Source organism: Pteronotus mesoamericanus, unplaced genomic scaffold (assembly GCF_021234165.1).
Source record: "Pteronotus mesoamericanus isolate MK-2021 breed Mesoamerican mustached bat unplaced genomic scaffold, CSHL_Meso_final contig_1, whole genome shotgun sequence".
Taxonomy (NCBI): Eukaryota; Metazoa; Chordata; class Mammalia; order Chiroptera; family Mormoopidae; genus Pteronotus; species Pteronotus mesoamericanus.
This window is the reverse complement of record NW_026554998.1, coordinates 2,402,545-2,418,047: the sequence shown is the minus strand read 5'-3', so window position 1 is coordinate 2,418,047 and position 15,503 is coordinate 2,402,545. Positions and strand designations below refer to the sequence as shown.

The 15,503-nt window shown below is 64.6% G+C and overlaps 1 protein-coding gene across 1 annotated transcript; it reads left to right on the top strand.

Moving 5' to 3' along the window:
- Window positions 1–396: 396 nt before the first annotated feature.
- On the top strand, window positions 397–8,007 carry FSCN1 (fascin actin-bundling protein 1). Its single transcript, XM_054591708.1, has 5 exons — window positions 397–1,237; window positions 6,629–6,785; window positions 6,873–6,994; window positions 7,220–7,387; window positions 7,805–8,007. The coding sequence occupies exons 1-5, from the start codon at window positions 406–408 to the stop codon at window positions 8,005–8,007; spliced, it is 1,482 nt and encodes a 493-aa protein (XP_054447683.1). The 5' UTR covers window positions 397–405.
- The last annotated feature ends 7,496 nt before the right edge of the window (window positions 8,008–15,503 follow it).

Sequence of the window (15,503 nt, the reverse complement as noted above, 5' to 3'; positions counted from 1 at the left end):
GGTCGGTCCGGACTCCGGGGGCGTCCTCGGGCTGCGGCGCTGCGGGGGTGGGGCCTTGGCATTGGGGGTAGGAGTGGTGGCCGAAGTGGGAGGCTACAGAGGCCGGCCGGGCACAAGGAGGGGACGCTGGGAGCCGAGTCGTCCCCCGCGCCCCTCGGGGCCCCGGGGCTGCGGAGAAGGCTCCCTCGGGCTCCGAGCCCCCTCCCACGCCGCGCTGCGGGGGCGGGGCCTTGCGGCGCTTACGTCACCCGGCCTATAAAGGGGCTGGGGCGCCCCAGCCGGCTTTGTGGAGCGCTGCGGAGGGTGCGCGCCGGCCCGCGGTCGCCGAACAAAGAAACCCGGAGCTGCCGCGGGGACCCGCCACCGACCTCCGGGCCGCGCTGGGGCCCGCCGCCCGCCGCCACCATGACTGCCAACGGCACGACCGAGGCGGTGCAGATCCAGTTCGGCCTTATCAACTGCGGCAATAAGTACCTGACGGCCGAGGCGTTCGGGTTCAAGGTGAACGCATCCGCCAGCAGCCTGAAGAAGAAGCAGATCTGGACGCTGGAGCAGCCGCCGGACGAAGCGGGCAGCGCGGCCGTGTGCCTGCGTAGCCACCTGGGCCGCTACCTGGCGGCGGATAAGGATGGCAACGTGACCTGTGAGCGCGAGGTGCCGGGCGCCGACTGCCGCTTTCTGATCGTGGCGCACGACGACGGCCGCTGGTCGCTGCAGTCCGAGGCGCACCGACGCTACTTTGGCGGCACCGAGGACCGCCTGTCGTGCTTCGCGCAGACCGTGTCGCCGGCCGAGAAGTGGAGCGTGCACATCGCCATGCACCCGCAGGTCAACATTTACAGCCTGACCCGCAAGCGCTACGCACACCTGAGCGCGAGGCCCGCGGACGAGATCGCCGTGGACCGCGACGTGCCCTGGGGCGTCGACTCGCTCATCACGCTGGCCTTCCAGGACCAGCGCTACAGCGTGCAGACCGCCGACCACCGCTTCCTGCGCCACGACGGGCGCCTGGTGGCGCGCCCCGAGCCCGCCACCGGCTACACGCTCGAATTCCGCTCCGGCAAGGTGGCCTTCCGCGACTGCGAAGGCCGCTACCTGGCGCCGTCGGGGCCCAGCGGCACGCTCAAGGCGGGCAAGGCCACCAAAGTGGGCAAGGACGAGCTCTTCGCGCTGGAGCAGAGCTGCGCCCAGGTCGTGCTGCAGGCCGCCAACGAGAGGAACGTGTCCACGCGCCAGGGTGAGTGGGGACGCCGCCCCCGCCTCCCCGGTCCGTGCACAAAGCGCACCCCACCCCCAGCCTTCCAGCCTCCCGCCCTTTCTCGCCCGCGGCGCCGCTGCAGTTCCCAGCGGCGCCCCCGCTAGACGCACAGGCCACCCCATCCCGCCGCGGGGCGTGCGCTCCGACCCGGAGGAGGGGGCGAGGGGTGGGGCTTTGCCCACCGTTGGGCGTCGCTGCATAACCCCCACCCCGCGCTGGGTTCGGGGTTCCCAGGCCCCGCGTGTGCGCCGCCCTAGGTGCCACTCTCACCTCCCCCCCCCCGCCCAATCTGGGCTCTCCCCACGTGCGCTCGTCCTTCGGATCCGCGGGTGCCTCACCCGTTTCTTCGAGCCCTTCCCCCCGTCAGCAGGCCTTTTGCTCCAGGGCGGGGGCGAGGGTCGTAACAAGTCCCGGACGCGCCCCCAAACCCCAGGGGCCGTCTTTTGGGGGCAGAAGGGAAGGCTTTGATCTCTGCGGGGTGCGCTCCACCTCCCCGCCCTCCAGGCCTTTCTCCACCTCTTGCTGTCAGGGGTGGTTGGCCTCTGCCGGGGAGGGGAGCCCCCGAGTGTCTGCCCTTCCCCCCGGCCCTTCCTCCCGCCTCTGCCCTCGCTCGAGGCCGCGGCCTTTGTGAACAGGGGGGCGGGTTCCTCGACTGGGCCCTCCCTCGCCCCCTTTGTCCTGCTCGGTCTCTGCAGATGGGAAAACCAGATGCGGCGGGGCGGGGGAGAGGAGTCATATTTCCGCGGGTCCCCCCTGCTGAGGACCCCCAATCACGCCGCCCCGAACCCGGTGCTTGGGTCCGGAACCTCCCCCGGAGGCAGTCTCCCTCCGCGCGCCCGGGAGCCGGGACGGCGTGGCGCGGATGGCGGCCTGCCAGGCACCCCGCCCTGCGCCGGCCGCGCGGCCCCGGGCCGGTGGTGCGCACTGCCCTGCGGGCGCCGGAGGGCGGCCTCCGCGCGAGCCCGGGTCCCTCGGGAAGCCCCCTGCCCTCGAGTGAACCTCCCTCCCCCCGCGGCCCCGGCCTAGAACAATTGGCTGTAGCTCATCGCGTCCTCTCCCGGGCCTCCCGCCGGCCTGGCCGTTTCCCAGCCAGAGGAGAGCCCCCGTCTTTCCCTCCTCAGATTCCCCCCCTGGCGGCTTCTCTTCCTCTTGGCGGTCCCGCCCCTACAAAGGAGGGGAAGGCAGTTGGTTCCCGGCAGCCAGAGGCCCCACTGGGGGGACCTGTGGGGTCTTGCTCCCCTGGATGGGAAGTTGGACCCCAGCCGTTGGAGGCAGCTGGATGGGAGCCCCGAGCAGCCCCCTCCGGGTGGCCGCTCCCAGACGGGCCCGCTGTCACGGGGGCCGTGATGGCGATTTTGTGCTTGAGTTTGCTGATGGGCGTGGGCGGCAGGGCTTCCGCCCCACAGGTGGGTGAGTTCAGGCCCAGGGAGGCGCAGCGTTGTGCCCACGGCCAGAGCTGGGAAGCAGCTGCAGAACAGGGCCTTTCTGCCCCTAGATGGACCCCTGTCTGGGCCCCCTGATGCCTCCCAGCCCACGTGGGCCTCCCCCTCTGCTCTCAAACACACAGTGCAGGGTGGGGCGGGTCCCCTCTGGGGTGCGTCTCCCCCGTCCAGCAGACACTGAGCCCCTGCCACCTGAGGCGTGCTGGGGCCTGAGCCGCGAACAAGTGGGCATGTCCTGGGCCCATCCCTCCTAGGGCCGAAGTTCTCACTGGGACGTGATCATTATCCCAGAGGTATCACGCCAAGGCCTGGGGTCCAGATGAGACGGGGTGCGGGGAGGTCCCTCTCTGAGGAGGTCTAGAAGCCAGTGTGAATCAGCCTGTGGACCGGCTGCAGTTTGTGCAAAGGCCCCGAGGTGGGAAGAAGCAGAAAACCCAGAGTAAGCGAGAGCGGTTTTTGGCAGCCGCTGGCTGGCCTGGACGGACGCCCGCGCCTCTCTAGTAAAGCGCGCTGGGGTTCGTGGTGTGACTCAGGCTGATGGGGCAGGAGGAGCCGGAAATTGGGCCAAGAGAGGGGTGTTGGCTCATCTATGAGTTTAGGGGGATGTGGGAGTGGGGGAGGGGCTCCATCGGCTTCAGCGCTTGGGGTCTTCATCTCGTTCTCACGGTAGCTGGCCCCAGTCTCCCTGGTGGGCGGGGGAGCGACCGGAGGACCCTCAGTTGGCGTCAGGTGTGTGCATGTCTGCAGAGGCCATTTTGGACAGGCCTGCGTGGCAAGGAGCGGCCTCCGGCACCCGCTGGGGAACCGCCGGGAAACTCCAGCCAGGGAGGAGGAGCGTCCTGGGCTTGCAGCGGTGGGGGGGGGGCGGGCGACGGGACATGACTCATCTCCGCAGGCCTGCACCCGCTGGCCTGGCGGGGGCGGGGGGCTCCCTGCCGAAGCTGCAGCCTGCCCTCCTGCCTCAGTTTCCCCCCGGTGCAGGGCTGGCCCCAGGGCGCCCTGGGCACACCTTCGGGCCATCTTTATGTCCCGCAGGAGGCCATCAGAGCCCCCGTGAGAGGCAGGGCTGGCCACCGGGGAGTGGGTCCCAGTGCCCGAGAGCTGATGTGAGAGGCAGAGGGCACGTGTCCGTCCCAGACCCTGGGAAGCGGTGTGGCTGGGACCACAGCGAGGACAAGCTTGGGCAAGGGTGGGAGGGGGTGGCTGGGGCACTGGGGGCCAGCACTTCCCGTTCCTCGGGGACCGCACCTGTCCTGGGCTCCAGCCAGACCCTGGGCGGCGCCTCACCCCATCTTCCAGCGGCTCTCACAGCCGCCTCGCGCTTGGCCAGCTGCGCCCGTGGACTTGACGCTCAGGAAGTGCCCTGTCCCAGCCGCCCACAGGCGAGGCGGTCAAGCTGGGCTTTGCAGGATGTTCTCACGAGGCGGGGCGTTTCAGGCCCAGCGAAAAGCTTACGGGAAGATGGCGGCGGGAGGGGGGGCATTTGAAGGGGCCAGGTAGTGGCGAGAGTGGCTGGAAAGAGGGGAGGGGGCAGGAGGCTCCGGAAGCTTCTGACCCCTCCCCTAAACTCCCCCCAAGTTTAGCAACTGCTAAGGCTGAGGGGGTGGGGACCAGAGGGGTGTTAGGCAGGGAGGGGGTGGATGGGGACAGAGCAAGCCGTGATGGGGGGACGGGCGGGGGCTCCACTGAGCCCCGACACCTCCCACCTCCCACCTCCCCAGGGCCTCCGTGAGCCCGTGACTCAGGTTTTCTGTGCTGCTGTTGATGAAAAGAAAGATCCGAAAGAAAACGCTGTTTCCATAGTAACCTAGCACTAATTAGAGGCTCCAAGGCCATGAGGGGTCTTTTCTGTGTGGGCCTGGCCTTGGAGCCCGGAGAAGCCTTGCTGGATGGTGGGGGGCCAACTCCCCTTACCCTGCCCTGTCCTGTTGGGGCTGGAAGTCCTGGTGTCTAAGTGGCACCAGGCCCCTGAGTCCTCTCTGCCTCCTGGCAGAACAGAGAGCCTGGGCCCTTCTCCAGGCGGAGAGAGAAGCGGAGGCTGGAGGAGAGGAGCCGGCCCGTGGGCGCTGCCCGGCCCCCGCCGTGGGTCCCTCCCAGGCCCAGCCACGGCCCTGCCGGCGGGGTCTGAGCCAGGGTGCTGACGGTGGCCGCTGTGACCCCGGGCGCTGGGGAGCCTCCCTTTGTTCCTCTGAGGAAGCGGATGCTGGTGATGCTCTGCGACTCCAGCCCACGTGTGCCCCGTGGGCAGGCAGCCGCGCCCGGGCGTCAAACTCCCTGCTCGCTGTGAGGCCAGTTCCGCCCGGCAGGCTGGCGGGCGCCCCGCTTCCATGCGGGGCTGGCGAGGCGGGCAGAGATTTGACCTCTGCTCCAGGCCCCTTCCCCGCCCCCTTTGCTCTTTCCGGGGACCCCCTCTGGCTTTTCTGCTGCTAGGGTGCACCCAGAGGGCCCGCCACGCACTGGGCAGGTTGTGCCGTGTGGCGGACCGGTGGCCGCAAAGTGGGTTTCCATAGGGCAGGGCTGTGGCTGCTCTGCCACCGTGGGGGAGAGGCAGGTTGGCCAGCGTGCTGGGCAGGGTCTGAGCAGGGACGGCCCCCAGCCCTGGCTCTGTCCTCCAGTGTGGCTTCCTCCTTGGTGGCAGCTCAGTGCTGCCCTGGGTGTGACGGCCGACCCAGCTCACTGCCTGGGGTCCCGGGTTGTCAGTAGGTCCCAGGCACAGGGACGCAGGGGCCTGGAGGGCTGAGCCCAAGGGGCTCCAAGAGGGTCCGGCTCAGGCCCCGGGGGATCCACGGAGGCATGGCCACTGTCCCCAGAGATGAGGGAGGGTTGGGAGAGGGCCTGAGCATGCCCACCTCCCTCCTGAGAGCCCCAGGGCCCCTGACTTTCTCTCTGCGTGACCTTGGGCAAGGACACCGCCTACCTGCCTCAGTCTTTTTGTGAAGTGGGGGTTTAGGTCCCCACCCCTTGGTACTGGGGTGGGGACATGTCATTGGGTTAAGAAAGGGCTGGCACCTTTCAGGCCCTCGGCGTGGGGCTGGAGAGCCGAGGAGGGTCCTGGGGCGGGTGCACTCAGACCCGGCTCTGCTGCCCGCCAGCGCCCCGTCTGAAGGGACACGCGACATTGCCACCGTGGCGACGACTCCATAAAGGCATCAAGGCCCAGCTGGGGAGATGCTGGCAACGCCTCGCCGGGCAGCCAGCACCGCGGCAGCCGTCCCGGGCTGGGGGTCTTCGAACCCAGGGCGCCCGGGGGTGCAAATTGGTTCTGCTGGGATAAAGATGCCAGGTCCAGGCTTCCGCTGGGGGTGTCCACCCTGGTGTGCAAAACAATGCAGATCACGTGCAAATCAGGACGTGGTGGGATCTCCAGCGCCCAGCGCTGTCCAGGGTGTGGCGGCCGGGGCAGATGTGTGGCTTCCTGCCTCCTCCTCAATCCCTAAATGTCCCAGAGGAGCTGCGCCCTCAGATCTCGTTCTCTGCCCCTTGCACCTGCACGGGAGCCCCGTCCTACTGCGCATTCTTCATCTCTCCCTGTGGTTGTGGTTTTTGGTTGTATTTAAAGCGAATCCCTGACATCAGGACATTTCATCTGGAAATGTCTCTTTCTGTACCTCTAAAAAAGTGAGGCCATTTTCTTACGTAACCACAACACGATTTAACAGTAATTAATCCTTAATATCGAATCCCGGGCCATGTGACGATTTCCCCCACTGGCTCTACGGTGTCTTCCTGCAGCTGGTCTGTTGGAAGATGTCAGTTCTGTCTTCAGAGAAAGTGACATGGACCCAGACGAGCAGCTTCGCTCCTGGGGTGGCCCCTGTCCCGGGGTCTGTCCCCTGCTCTGCAGGCCTGAGCTTGTTGGGGGGGGGGCGGCCCGAGCCTGTTGGGGGGTGACGGGCCGGGTACCAGCTGGAGTCTCTTCCCCCACCAGGTATGGACCTGTCGGCCAATCAGGACGAAGAGACTGACCAGGAGACTTTCCAGCTGGAGATCGACCGCGACACCAAAAAGTGCGCCTTCCGCACCCACACGGGCAAGTACTGGACGCTGACGACCACCGGGGGCGTGCAGTCCACCGCCTCCACCAAGTAAGTGCCCTGCGCCCGCCCGCCCACCGGCCCTTCCTGTGGGCCGGGGCCTGGGAGGCTCCCCTGACTCTGTCCCGCCACACCCAGGAATGCCAGCTGCTACTTTGACATCGAGTGGCGTGACCGGCGGATCACACTGCGGGCGTCCAACGGCAAGTTTGTGACGGCCAAGAAGAATGGGCAGCTGGCTGCCTCGGTGGAGACAGCAGGTAGCCACTTGTGGGTGCCCCCCAAGACCCACCTCCCTGCGTGGTCTAACCATGCCGGGGCCGCTCACCAATGCGCCCCACCGCCAACCCTGCACCGGGTGCCCCCCACCGTCCCCGCGCAGCCTCCACCCAGGGCGGCCTGCTGTGTGACCCCGGGCCCTGCCCTCTCCCTCTGAGCTGCGGCCTGGGTGTCGCAGTTCACGACCCCTCCCCTTTCTGGGACAGGGGACACGGAGCTCTTCCTCATGAAGCTGATCAACCGCCCCATCATTGTGTTCCGTGGGGAGCACGGCTTCATTGGTTGCCGCAAGGTCACGGGCACCCTGGACGCCAACCGCTCCAACTATGACGTCTTCCAGCTCGAGTTCAACGACGGCGCCTACAACATCAAAGGCAGGTTCCACCTAGCGAGGTTGCTGGGTGGGGGCGGGGCACTGTCCGGGCCAGGGAGGGACTCCGCCCTGCGTGGCCCTGGCTTTGGGGCCCAGCCGGGCCTCCTTTTGACTTGGTTTCTGCCACTCCAAGCCTCAGGGGGACAGATGTCTGAGGCCACCAGGGCCTCTGGACTGGGAGCAGCCCCTTCCACTCTTGCCTGTATGGGAGGGAGACTTCTCAGCCCCCCCCAGACCGAGCTAGAGCAGACGGGAGTCTGTTTGGGAACAGGGCGGCGGGGGACGGGGCTCCCCCTGCACCCCTGCAGGGTGCGGGGGGGAGGTTTGGGTGGGCCTAACCGCCCCACCCCCATTCTGGAAGCCGTGGTTGCAGGGTGGGGGACAGGACCTGACAGGCTCGCCCCCCCGCCCCCCCCAGACTCTACAGGCAAGTACTGGACGGTGGGCAGTGACTCCTTGGTCACCAGCAGCAGTGACACCCCCGTTGACTTCTTCTTCGAGTTCTGCGACTACAACAAGGTTGCCATCAAGGTGGGCGGGCGCTACCTGAAGGGAGACCACGCGGGGGTCCTGAAGGCCTGCGCCGAGACCATCGACCCTGCCACGCTGTGGGAGTACTAGTCCCCGCCGCCCGCCGCCCGCCGCCTGCATCCCCCCCATCCCCCACCCGCCCCGCCCCCTCCTGCTAACTCTTCTCCAGGTGGGCGCTGCCCAGGGTAGCGAGCCCCTTGCCTTTCAAACTGGAAACCCAGAGAAAACGGTGTCCCTACCTGTTGCCTGCGTGGCCTCTCCCCGGCGGGTCAGCGGCTGCGGCCTGGTCCCTGGCGGTCGTGGCCCCCGCCCCCTCCCCTCTGCCGTGGGCGAGGCTGGCACGTCTTTCTTCTGACCTCAGATGACTCTGAGCCTTATTTCCCCACAGTGGCCGACGGGCAGCGGGGGCTGGGAGCCTGGGTGTGGGGAGTGTAACTGGAATCTCCTGCCCCCGCCCCCCGGCCCCGGCTTCCCAGGAGCCGGGCACTTGCCCCAAGCCCTTCCGTGGCCCCCCTCCCGGTGCCCCGGCCCTGCATCCGCAGGAAAGCCGTACGGGCGGGGGCTGAAACTAGAACGCCCCTCACCTGTCCCCTTAGCGCGGAGCAGGCCTGCCCGCAGTGCGTCCCTCTGCTTTGGGGCCCTGGCCCTGTCTCTTCTGTTCACCCTGGCCTGACTGGAAGCAGAAAATGACCAAATCAGTATTTTTTTTAATGAGACGTTGGAGGCGGCCCAGGCAAGCCTGGGGAGAGGCATGAGTGGTCCTCGAGGGGACTTGGGGGAGGGTCTTGGCACAGCTCCAGGCCTGAGCGCCCCTGCTCTCTAGTGGTGGGGCAGGTAGGGCGCCTCCTGGAATCCAGAATCCGTCCCCACCCGCCCGGGGGCTCCCCCTGGCCTGTCCCACCTGCCCGTCTTCCCGGCCTGTGTTCCCTACCTGGTGCTGCTGTGCCCCTCCCAGCCTCAGCCAGAGCCTCCAGCCGGCGCGATCGGTGCTCCTTGTCTGACTGGACTCTGGGTCTCGCGTGGGATGGAGCTGGGCCCCCCTCCACTGGGAGCCTGTGAGGAGCCACCCTGCCCCGCCCCTGCCAGCCCCCCACCGCGGTTCGCCGCTGCCATGCATCTCACTCTGGGTGTCTTGGTCTTTTATTTTTTTGTAAGTGTCATTTGTATAACTCCAAATGCCCATGATAGTAGCTTCAGACTGGAAAGAGCAAAATAAAATAACACAAATCCAGCTCCAGGCCGGCCTGTGTGTGTCTCCGGTGAAGGCGGTGGTGAGAGGGCGGTGAGGGGCCGGCCCAGGCCCCTGAGGGCTGGTCTGGGCAGCCAGGACGCCTCTGGGAACCGGGAGGAGGCGGGCCTAGTAACGGTGTGGACCCCAGGCCTCCCCGGAGGTCTCCGCAGAGGCACTGGAGTCCTACACGGGCACCGTGAGGGGAGCCCCGTGGTCCCGCCTCCACTGTGCAAGGCGGAACAGGACGCCCCACGCCGAGGAGGTGGGCAGAGATCAAGCAGACGCCAGGCAGGGAGTGCGCACTTCCTGCTGCCAAGGGGGAGCAGGGCAGGGGGCCTGACTGAGGGGGCTCCCCGCGCTCGGGTGCCCCCTCCAGCTGGGGCCCCGTGAGCACAGGGCTTGGGAGGAGCGGGCAGGTGGCCAAGCTCTCAGCTCAGAGTGGGTGCTTACATCGCAGCAGGACCCTGGTCCAGCTCTGGGAGGGCGGGGCGGGGGGGGGGCATTTTCCCATCTGCGGACTGGAAGAAGCAGAGGAGGTTTGGGGTGGGGAGGGGAACCTGGGTCCAGCTGCGGGGCTTCCAGTCAAGGAGGCAGGCTCTGGGCGGGGCCCCTTGGGCGGTCCCTCGCTTAACCCCGGGCCTCCTTGGATGGGGGAGCTGGGGTCCCCTTTTACAGGGGGGCGGAGCAGCAAGACAACCTTGCGGGTGGAGCGGGGCGTCCCTTGGGTGTCCACCAGGGCGGTGATGGAGGGCAGGCTGGGAGGTGCGGTTGGACAGAGGGCAGTGGGGGCTCCGTGGGGCCCAGGGGCCCAGAGGGGGAGACGCCTGGTGGTCGCCTCGCTGCGGGAGCGGTCAGCAGAAGCGCTGATTGGCTGCTGATGACGAAACGGAGATGCCTGTGCTGTGATTGGTGGTCCCGGGGGGGAGTCTAGAGATTGACAAGGGCAGATGGGGGCCGCACAGGCATGCTGGGCGCCCGGCCGTGTCCTGGCGGCCCCTCACCGCCCGTTGAAGCCGGGCTGGAAGCCAAAAGAGGCCCCGGGACGTGAGGGGACAGCGGCGTGCTCCGGAGCCCCGCTCCTCCAGACCTGGGCGGGGACCGCGCCAGGAGGGGCGCGTTCCGGGAGGGGTCCCCAGCCGGGCAGTCGCATGACTTGTGTTGCCAGGGGCCCAGGCGTCCCAGCCGCGCCACGGGGCGGGGCGGGGGGGACGTCCCCAGGGTCCCCTCCTGCAACCTCCAGCCAGGCACTGGTCCTGAATAACATCGATTCTGCAAAAAATGGGCGCCGGCCACGTGGCTGCGCGTTCCTGAGGGAATGAGGCCCGACTCGGGCTGATGGGGCAGAAGCTGGTACCCAGGAGGGGAGGAGGGCGCACCCCACCCTATACAAGGGATGGGAAGGGCGACAGCCCCACCGTCCTGTCGAGGGGCGCCTTCCCAGAGTCTGGCCCAGGCTGGTCCCTTAGGGGCACGTGCCTAGGACACGCACCGTGTCGGGGGGTCGGGGGCACAGCTGCGGGGCCCACAAGGAGGATTCTGAACACCCTCTCCCAGGACAGCCCGGGTTGGACTCACCATCCTGCTCAGGGGAGACGAGTCCCTGGCGGCAGTCGGCCCGGGCACCAGGCCCGCTCCTGAGGGTGGGAATGGGCACCTTCTACTGCGAGGCCCAGCCTGCGCCAGCGACCAGCTCTCCCGGGTGTCTTTGCCACACGGTGCTGGTGGAAGGGGCCAGAGACGGTAGACAAAGTGGTTCCCCTACTTCAGCCTGAGCCAGAGGACACAGGTGGGGATTTTAGGTGACCGTTTCCCACAGGGGTCATGAGAAGAAATGGCCAGCGGGCTGAGCAGGGGGAGCCTTGCACCCGGCTTGAGAAGGGGGATTTTGAGAAGCCCAGAGGTGGCCAACAGGAGTCCGCTAACCACTGCGGCTCGGAAGCGCTGCTCCCTGGGCCTCGCTGAGGCCGGGTGAGGGTGGACGCCCGCTCCCCTGGTTGCCTGGTTTTGTGAAATGAAATGTATAATCATAGGAAAACACCACACTGGAAGGAAATGCATAAAAACGTCGCCAGGACTGCCCTGGCCCGGTAGCTCAGTCATTAGAGTGTTGTCCTGGTAAGTCAAAGTTGGGGGTTTTCGCGGCCGGAGCAGGACACGCTCACAAGAAACCACCAATAAATGCACAGGTGAGTGAAACGGCAAGTCAGTGCTTCTCTCTCTTCCTCTCTCTGAAGTCAATAAGGAAAAAAACTATCAGTAGTTATCTTTGTGTCATGAATCACTTCTTCATACTTTAGTGTTTTGAAGTTTTTTCTATTTTAAAACATTTATAACTTGGCAACTGTGTATATGTAAAAAGAGATTGTTTTAAGGATGGAGATCAAAATGTCTGGACATTACAATCACAAATGCTTTTGACTCGGAAGCAGCCCTCTCTAAAGAAAGGGATGTCAATACAGGTGACGCCTCCCTGAGGTCAGGTTCCAGAGGAAGAGCCCTCGGCCAGCAGGCGGGGGGTGGGTGCACAGGTGTGCCCGCGAAGGGCAGGGCGCAGCCCAGGGCCCTCGCCTGCGACCGGGGGGTTCACACGGCTTTGCAGGGAGGGATCTGGCTGAAGGTGTGGATGCTCCCCACCCCCACGGGGTCCTTTGATCCCCAGCCGCTCCACTGGAGACACACGTACTGAAGCACACGGGGTGCGCACGGAGGCAGGTGTGCGTGGTGGTGGCCCCCAGAAGCACCTGAATTTCCCTGAACAGGGAATGCCTGAACCACTTGTGGCAAATCTGACAGAGAAACCTCACAGAAGGCATCTAAGGGACGGGTTAGGGCCCTTATAGAACCCCAGAGCTGGAGAGCACTCCGGACCGAAGGAAGGGAGCAAGCTCCAGTGAAAGGTCTGAGATCCCTGTCCCAAGAGTCAAGTCGCCCCCGTGCAGGTCTTCACGCTGCGGGCGTGCCAGGGGCGTGCGGGCAGCGCTGGCAGGCTCTGGCACCCTGGATGGGAAGAGATTGTAGCAGATGAGGCAAATAGCCATGGCTTATCTACTTCTTGTTAACCTAACAATAAAAGGGCCTTTCAAAGGGAGAGGTAACAAGCCTTTATTTGAATACAATGAGAATCGCTGTTGGAGAGTTACTCACTCAGGCAGAAGCCCCAACAGTGTTTGAGGATGAGGAGACAAAAGCAGGGGTGTTCGGGAGGGGGAGGAGAACAGTTACATCCAGAGAAGGCAGGCCTTTCTCCTGGGGCAGATAAGATAATGCGACAGAGCGAGGTTAACCACAAACGTTTTACATTTTTCTAGCTATCTGCGCAAACAGACTCAGTGCCGTCCCAGGCCCAGTCCAAAGGTTATTTTGCTTTTTTGAGTGTGCCAAAGATTTGAGGCCTAAGACAAGCAAGGCAGTTCCTCTGGGTCAGCAGCTCCAGCTCCGTTTTAAAGTGGCTCTGTGTTATTGTTCACAGTATTGAAACTGTAGAGAGCCTATGCGATTGCTGCGAATATGCAAAATACGCAACACGTACAGGAGCAATGACGAGGCGGCACGGGTACATTTAAAAACACACCGATCCGTTCAGAAGATGGGAACGCAGGTCACTTTTCTCTTGCATTTGCTTCAGGATGTGGCAACGGTCACATAAGGTGGTTGGAGCTGTGTGGGTCCCCCTACATGCGAATGGGTTTCAATTGACCCTTAGTTCAAAGCTGCGCTGTTCTAGGGTCAGCTGGTGGCTGGCAATAGGGAATGTGGAAGGGCGGTTGGAGCTATACACATACTTGGATCTCCAACTGGGTGGGCAACTGGTGCCCCCTTATTGCGTTGTTCAAGGGTCACATGTACTTCAAAAAGATTTTATTTATTCACTTTTAGAGACAGAGGGGGAGGGAGAGAAACCTTGATGTACGAGAGATACATTGATTGTTGCCTCTCACACACCCCCAACTGGGGACCTGGCCCGAAACCCAGACATGCGCCCCAGCTGGGAATCCAGCCACTGACCTTGAGCTCCCCAGTGCAGAATTGTACCAGTCAGGGCAGCTGTACCTTTTTCACATACCAAACAAACAAACAAACAAAAAACCCATTCAGGAAAAAGTTGCAAACAGCAGGAGAGGACAGTCCTGTGTTTCACGAACATTTTGAACTCGGTCTAAGCCCAGGTGCTGTGAGCCAACCCTGCCCAGGATGCCCTCCAGGCCCTGGGGCCCGCTCCTGCGGGCGGGATCCTGGCACCCAGCAGGAGGCACCCTGCCAGGGCTGCGGGGAGGACTCGCCGCTGTGCCTCTGTCCCATGCTGCTCAGCTCTGTCCTCCTGCCTCCATCTCCGGGTCTCAGAGGGCGAGGTTTCTTCCATTGGAACCCAACCTTCAGGGAGGTGGGGGCCGAGCTCCCGCAAGGGGCTCTCCAGGGCGAATCTGCTGCAGAGGCCTGGAAGAGCGGCTGACCACAATTTCTTGATGGGGATCCTGTGCTAAAAATCTGTTTGTGCCCAACCTGGGCCCTGGTTGGCACCGCAGCCAGGCATAGTGGGTCACTTGTCCCCCACCCCGCCCTCCGGGCAGGAAGGTGGGAAAACCTTCCTTCCCAAGCAGGCTGCTACATTGGGATCACATCTTGCTGTGTTGTCTCCATTGAGTGTTTAGATCCAATCACCCCGGGAATCGGGGGCCCCTCCCTGTCTCTGCAGCCCGAGATGTCATGGGGGTAGCAGAGCCCGCCCAGGCGGAGGAATGAAGCCAGAGGGAGCAGAGCTCACAAACATTTATTTACAAAATGTCCGAGGTACATAATGATACAGGCTTTTTACACACAGTAGTTAAAACAGAATTATGTATTTTTACTACCAGAAAGAAAAACCTTAAATCATACAAAGCGATAGGTCATGCACTATTAAAAAAACGTTTTACAGCTGTTGGCTAAGTGCAAATACTAGATTCCTCTCTCCAGTTTTAAGGCAAGTGGAATGGGGCTGTCGCTGTGCAGTGTCCTGCTCGGGGAGCATGTGCTCGGCCCGGAGGGGCAGGCGCCAGGCGCCCCGGGAGCCCTGCCTGCCCCCCGCCAGAGGACGACCTCCGCGGGAGTCCTACCACTCACAGCCTGCAGCCCAGAGACGGCTTGTCAGCTGACCACGGCCCCGCCTCGCTCCCAAACCCCATCGCCAGTGCGGCTGCTTCTGGAGGAGCCCGGTCCCGGTCCTGCCGCTGGGACACTGAGGTGCCCAGGGAGTCACGCAAGGTCAGAGCTCATGGCAGTGACTGTCCTACACCCGGAGAGCAGAACGTTCGGGACTGGGCACTGACAGAAACGCCTCCGGAGCAGCCCTGTGGCCCAGAGAAAAGCCAGCCCTCTCCACGGAGGACAAGTCCTCCGTTTGGCTGTGGGGGAAGCTGGCACTCTGGTCCGTTGCGTACCAGGTCCTTGAGGACCTGCCAGGTGGTCGTGACGGCGCGCCACCTGACCGGGGCCCTCCGTGGAGCCGCACGCCCCCGGCTGTGGAAGAGCCACTCAGGCCTAGGAGGCCAGGGTGAGCGGTCACGAGTGGGGCAGGACATGCCTGCAGACCCGCCCTATCTGGTGGGATGCCTGCTGGCAGCTGATGGTTCTGAGACCCTCCCTCGGGGAAACATGGGTGACATGCTCCCGAGGTGCTCGCTGCTGCCGCTGAGGCTGGCAGCAGAGACTCAGAGCAGGCCTGACCCATGGGCCCACCCCACACCCACATGGCTGGCTGCCCGCTAAGGGCCCCTTTGGGAAAGGCAGAAGGCGCAACTTGGCAGGTTTGCCACGTTTTAATTCTTGAAATACATCTGAGAGGCTGACAGCCAGGGGCGACCAGAGCGACGCGCAGGCCTAGGAGCAGCGAGCAGGCTGGGTGCTGGGCACCTCCGGCGGCAGGAGGGCAAGCCACGTCAGGGATGGGCCCAGCTCGCTGTCCTCCCCGAGGTCTGGGGGTGCACTGAGCTGCTGGGGACCCCACGGCCTCAGCAGCCTCTGCTCTGCGACCCAGTGCAGATGTGATGTTCCACGCAGCAGGGAGCTGGCGGCAGGGCAAAGCTTCAGACATGGCTCGAACTGCAGGCTGGGGCTGGACAGAAGGCGGCGAGAACATGGCAGGCAGCCCACGCAGGCCCAGAACAACTCACCTACCCCGAGAACAGCAGCGGCTGGGCCTGCAGAGCAGCCGGTGGGGCAGCTCCTGGGGTGGGGGGCACCCGCTGACTGCACCTCAGGGGAGCTGTTCATGGCCAGGCTGGTGAGAAGGCTCCTCAGTGATAGGGCTGCCAGGGAGAGCCACCAGACCCATCACAGCTGCCTCAAAAGGGCCTTTTGTTTGGCTGAAGATGCAGGC